Source organism: Oncorhynchus keta, chromosome 35 (genome assembly GCF_023373465.1).
Source record: "Oncorhynchus keta strain PuntledgeMale-10-30-2019 chromosome 35, Oket_V2, whole genome shotgun sequence".
In the NCBI taxonomy this organism is placed as follows: Eukaryota; Metazoa; Chordata; class Actinopteri; order Salmoniformes; family Salmonidae; genus Oncorhynchus; species Oncorhynchus keta.
In genome coordinates, this window is record NC_068455.1 from 49,383,184 (window position 1) to 49,389,816 (window position 6,633).

Here is a 6,633-nt window from a genome sequence, read left to right on the forward strand (position 1 = left end):
TACAGAAGAGGTCTTCCTCCGATTGAAGTTCAGTGCGTTTTCCTTCGACCCGCGCACGAAATGTCAACGATGGGCAGCTCTCTGTGCGCCGCGGCACTTTTAGCTTTCCTGGTCTTTTCTTTAAGTCTTTTTGTGAACAGTTGGCACTTCAGAGTTCATAAAGGAATTTTTACCAATGGAACTATTGAGGATGGTTTTGTTATGGAGCGTAACGGATTAGTTCGAGAACTCAACGAAAGACGCAAGGAAATTCTTCCTTTCCTCATCTCTTCTGGGGTAAAGAGGTTATTGGATGAATCGGGACACTTTGGGCAGCACAAATCATTTGAAAGTAAACATTTGGATGTTAGTTTGGAGAATGAGAGTGACGTTTCCAGTGGATCTATTAGAATGAATAATGATCATATTGGCTGTGATCAGCTTGTTGATATGAAAGCTGTGGATATCCTTGGCTCGGGCTATACCAAAATAGTACTTAAAGTTTTGCTATCGGAGGGACAGTCTGTGGCATTGAAAACTGTGTACGATCAAGGAACTGACATGGGGAGATGTCTCGAGGATTTTAAAGACCCCTTGGGCTGTCACGAGCTTGTGTCTTTTAAACTGAAAAAAGAAATAGTTTTATTGCAGAGACTGCAACATCCAAACATCATAAAGGTACGTGAATAAAGTATTATTCATTAAATAAATAATTAGCCTAAGGTAAACAGTAGAATATAACTTTATTGATCTCCAGGGTGTATATTTAAGGAGCTAACTGCTTCCCTGTGCCTATATGCTCTGCTGCATGTGGAATATTGATGAAAAGCCTCACTGCATCTGTAGGACCTTCCCATGTAATTCAATTACACCTCTTGAATCTCCCCTGATCTTGAGTCACACAGCTGGAGGAGATACAATGCCCCTTTCTATCTGTTAACCTAGAATAGGTGTAAAAATCCCCAAAGTCTATTATTACGGGCAAATGTGCAACTTGAATGTAAACAATCCTAACCTGTTTACAGGCTACCGTGTAACACAGTTTAATGAATACCTTTATGAACGCACCTATTCACTGTAATAGGCCAGAGTAGAACACCACATTGTACTGGTAGGTCCTGAGAACATGTGTTTTGATATTATTATGCTGCGCTCACATAATTTTATCCCTATGCTTTACTAGTTTACATTCCCGGTGTCAGGTTTACTGTGACACTAATAATGCAGTATAACATATTTCCTTTCTGCAGCTCCGAGGCCACTGCGAGGACAGTGTGGGGGCAGGAGGCATCACAGCCATCCTGGAGCAGGGCTTCCCACTGCAGATGATCCAGCTCCTACAGAGCCCCTGGGAGGAACGATTTCGGGTAAGAAGACCACTAGGCCCTCTGTCTCTCTCTGATCTCTCATCACACACACACACACACACACACACACACACACACACACACACACACACACACACACACAGACACACACACACACAGACACACACACACACACACACACACACACACACACACACACACACACACACACACACACACACACACTTAATCTCCCTCTCTCTTCCATGCCCCTCCTCCTCCACATCCCTGGAGAGAGTGTTAATCAGGAGTGGCCCACCCCCTGGCTCCCTCTGGGGCATACCTGGGGTGGGGATGGGAGGGATGGGGGTGGAGAAGGAGCTGCTGTTGGAGGATGACATTCTTTGCCTGGAATGGATTAACCCAGGCCCCATCTCCATTCCAACTGAGCCTGATCAAATACTCTGAAGGACAGATGTCTGCATTTAGGCGGATCTCGAATGTCGGTCCCCTCTTCTCATGCCTTAAGCCCTCTACTATCTTCTAGTGTGCGTAGTGCGTACTGTGTGTGTGACACTGATAGTGTGTGTGTGAGGGAGCATGCATATGAGTGTGCATGGGTATATGTCCAGAAGTACATAAATGTTCCTGTTTCCTTCAGACCAAGTAATTTCAATCATCCACGAAAGTGAGAAATGAGTAACAGTGAGCAACAGTTAGGGGTGAGGTGTTAAAGGAACACTTATTTCAACGTGCCTGGTCTCTCGGAGCAAAACGCTTCACCGCTGTAGAGTCATTCAAAAAGGTGTTTGGTTTCATCCACCTCTGTTTTTTATAGCGCTGCGGCTGCACTGAGAGACGTTCAACAGACTCGGCGGGTTACCTAATGTCCCAACTATGTTTGCAGCGTGACAAAATCATTTTCTGCCGCGTCAACGCATGGCAAATGCTACCCGTTTCATTTCTTTGTGGGCTGTGCCAACACGATGCTTGTTCCACCACTTTGTTTCATCTTGACAATTCTTCTATGGCTCATGTTGTACAGGGATGCAGTAACAAGCATAGATGTGATGTGATGCAGCAACTGCACAAATGTTCTGAAAAAGCAGTGTGATACAAGAAGAGTCTTTGTGCAATATAATTCGTTTTCTTCTTCTTTCCTTTTTTAGAGTGGGTAACACGTTACAAGATGTTGCCCATAAACCTGTGTAGTAACCCTTTAATTACACTTGTAACAACAATGTATTACAATGTATTTTCTTGCACATATTTTTTACATACCACAGGACATAGGCGAAAGAGCAGACTGTCAGAATAATACTATCACATATGATGACATCATCCCCATATCACCAAGTACATATGACATATACTGTACATGTCAATGGACAACAGAGTAGACAATGGCAACCATAATGTCAACAACATCCAACCTGTACATTTTTCCCTCAGGTTTGTTTGGGCCTGGTGAGGCTTCTCCACTACCTCTCCCACTCCCCTCTGGGTTCAGTGGCTCTATTGGACTTCCAGCCCCGTCAGTTTGTCATGGTGTCTGGGGAGCTGAAGCTCACAGACCTGGATGATGCCAGCGTGACGGAGCCTGCCTGTCAGATGGACCAGGACTGCATCTTACAGTTCCCCCTTCGCAACTTCAGCCTGCCCTGCTCGGCCCAGGGAGTGTGTGAGGGCCTAAACGAGATGAGGAACCTCTACAACGCCTACAGGTAATATAGCTGCACTCCCATTGCTAGGCTAAATCTGGGTAAAAAAATACAGAGCCATTTTCAAGTGTTTTACCAGGTTGGTGAGATGTCATTGCTGCACTCCTAGGGATAGTTTCCCAGATCCAGATGAAGCCTAAGTTTCTGCTAGACTAAAAAAACATGCTTAACGGAGTCTCTCCAATAACCAGGTTTCCATCCAACCATTTCATGCCGGGACAATCTTATAAATGCCGACAGACAATTTGTTCGTTCGACATGGTTGGATATTTTTCCGTCTGTAAAATTAATTATGCGAGAAATGGCAGTGCAAATATTGATACAATAACCATCATATCAAAGTAAACTTGGAGTCACGCGATGGAAATCATGCAGTTCATGAGGCTATAGATCAAATAAGGGTGGTGAAAGTGCAATTGATTAGCTTGATGGAATTTAACCACAAAAGTTATTTTTATGTGCCCTATGTCATCATGCACATACCTTTATCCATAATAAGTCAGTTTGATAGAAACACATCTCTAGCTGTGGAAAGTAAAATTTGTCCTACATTTTTGTTTAAGCATTGGAAAGGTGGGTGAGATGTGTTATAGCTCGCTTTGTTCTGTGACACTGCCATTTTGTAGGCTACATATATTCACTCATGATTCTGCCAGGTTTACTGCATGCTTGGTTTAATAGTGTGATGAAGAGTCAACATTTCATGAAATATGTGACGGGACTTGTCTAAATGAGAAGTGTTTCTTTTACCCTGCCTCAGGTATTTTTTCACCTATCTGCTGCCTCACCAAGCCCCGCCTGCTCTGAGACATCTGGTGGATCACATCATGAACTCAACGGGTGAGGACTGGAGTAGACTGAACATGACCCGCCATTACTATTAATCATTTGGAAAGACCAAATATGGCCCTTTCATATGTCATGTTAAAACCTAGAGTTTTTCCCTAACCATGTGCGCCTGACTAGGAAAATCTTTAGGCCCAAGTTGGAGTTGGTCATACTCTTCTTCTAGGTGAACAATACCATTTCCCCCACATATGAACATAACTAGAGTCAGGTGTTATGACCGACCACATTAGCCTGACCAGGAAAAACAAATTGTTCACCTATGACCAAGCGTGTGACCAATTCCAGGGGTGTTTCCACTCATACCTTTTTTGTGCTGACCAGTTCCGCTGTGTTTCTCCAGGAGAGCTGAAAGGGGATGTGAATGACACGCTGGAAGCTTTTGAAGACATGTTCCATCTGTACAAATCCGGCCTGCACCTGGACAACATGCCTTCGTCAATAATCAGAGGTATGAAGTGAACCCCTTCTTACCACAGTCTCCTGTTTTCTTTGATTCTTTGGTCTAAATGGCTTTTACAGTGCTCCAGACTGGCCCAGATCCTGCAGCTGTTTTTTCAAGCTGCTCAATGGTTTATACGGCTACATTATGAGTAGTAATCATAGTAAGCTCGGGAAGTGGATTGATTGGACTGAGTCTGGAAATATGAAGGAATGCTTTAGACCAACAGTGTTGTGATATATTAACACTGTAAGCTGCTAGGTCACGGCAAAGCAGTTCACAGTTCCTTTTTAGAACTCTAGTTCTCAAGTACGTGTCTTCAGTTACAGGCAAAATTGATTCCTGGGCCTATAGATCTCATGAATGGTATGTTGACTTTTGAGTATCTGGAACTCCATAGACAGAGGATATACATGGGAGACTCACTGTCCAAGACTTAAAATAAAACAGATAATCCCAATGTCTTCCCTTTTTCCAGATGATTTTCTTCTACTGAGTGTTCTTATAAAGAGCCTTCTGTTTGCCGCACTAATGCCCCAACTTGGAGCGGTTGTTCCCCTATTAATATGCCCCTTCCAACATTTTTACCCCCGGCCTTGTAGGTTTAGGTGAAGGAGTACCAATGGAGTAACATGACATCCCTGCCATCTTCCCCTCACTGTGAATAAGTTGTCTTCTGTTCTGATGTTGGGTCGGAGGGGGTCAGGCGTTCCTAATTTGCAGCCCATGAAAATGTTTAGCAGATGAGTTTGGCTCAGGCCCCACAACGTCTCTGAAAGACTGGTGTTTCTTCTCCCCCCATTAGATTATGCAGTCATGAAAGGCATGAGCACCTCTGGAAATATGGAATACAGATGCTGGCCCTCGTACAACCACCAAGGCTGCATGCTGTCGGTGCACAGCGACAAGGAGGCGGCCTTTATCTGTAACTCCCTTCCTCAGTGCACTAGCTTCAGCCTGAGCGACCAGAGGACTTGGACAGGTTAGTGTCACTGACTGTCAGCCTTGAGGCATTGACCGAATTGTGGTTGTCATCTCGAGTGGAACTGGAAAATGATTTATCTTTGGGAACTCCTAGTTGTCATTAATAAGCATGCCTAAAGCATTCACATTTAAACCCCTTAATACTTAAGTAAACTTTTATGGGTGCTCTCTTTATTGAACATTTGGCCTTTAAACATGATATCAAGCTCCAGTTGAGATGTACTGTAATTCTGAGTCACTGAAGAACTTTACTTTGGCATTTTTGTTATTTCTTTGCCTTTGCTTGTCTGCAGGACGGCTCCTCGCCTCGTTCCAAAGTGGTTTCAGCCATTTGGTTACAGATGGGAACTCGGAGGTGTATTTGAAAAAGACTAAAGCATCACCAGGAACTACGGTGTAAGGAGTGGGACAACGGGAGTTGGGGAATGCAGGGAGGGTGTTTTTGAAGCGAATGAATGAATGTGATATATTTATAGGGCTTTTGCTCAGTGGCTTGTTTGATCTGGCTGCCAATCCTGCATGCTGCCAATAATTATTTAAAGGGATTCCCCATCAGATATAATTATGAAAAAATAGTGTCCTCACTGTTCAGTCCCCCCTCTCTCTTTATTTGCATTGTGTGTTGTGTTTGCGAGGCTACATTGGTCCAGTGGTAGGACACGAAGCCCCACTCTGACTGTTTGATGCCTGGATGAGAAAAAAAACAACTACACTTTGATGTTAATGCGCCATGAAACTTTGCGGCTTGGGATAGGGATACGGGTTTGTGCATTGAGGGCTGCACATGGTAACAAGCATATAAGTGCTTTACATCACAGCAGTTGGCCTAGATGATTACAACCATTCCAGTCCCCAGTAGTTGTCTTTGATTTTAATGCCAAATTAAGTTAATGCCATATGTGATGTTAAAATATAATTATCATTACATTGTTTGTGTATAATATGTACACCTTGTGGGTGTGAACCTGTTTAACTTTTTCAATGAAAGGGATTCTGTTCAATGACAATTCATTCTGTACTTGACATTCTGTACTTTGTTATTATGGTTGTTTTATATTATAAATACTTTAATATATTTTGTTGTTTCGGAGTCTGTCTTTGTGAAACAGTATGCAATTCAAATGCTAGGATTAATTTGAACTAATAGCATATTCTATTCTTGTTAGTGACAATATAGGAATTGATCTGCTCTATACCCTACTCCAACCAACCAATCACACAATATGTGGGCATGTGTATGCACTCCTTTCAGCCCTCTCTTCCCACAATCTGTTACCCATTTCAAAGGGGGGAGATCCCAAGCCATACTGTGCTCTGCAAAGTTTACAAAAGCCCAGGGAATGCATGCCAATAA

At 43.2% G+C, this 6,633-nt stretch overlaps 1 protein-coding gene across 1 annotated transcript; it reads left to right on the forward strand.

Moving 5' to 3' along the window:
* Nucleotides 1-6,348, forward strand: pkdccb (protein kinase domain containing, cytoplasmic b). Its single transcript, XM_035753745.2, has 7 exons — nt 1-657; nt 1,230-1,346; nt 2,739-3,010; nt 3,768-3,847; nt 4,197-4,304; nt 5,101-5,277; nt 5,573-6,348. The coding sequence occupies exons 1-7, from the start codon at nt 61-63 to the stop codon at nt 5,677-5,679; spliced, it is 1,458 nt and encodes a 485-aa protein (XP_035609638.1). The 5' UTR covers nt 1-60; the 3' UTR covers nt 5,680-6,348.
* The last annotated feature ends 285 nt before the right edge of the window (nt 6,349-6,633 follow it).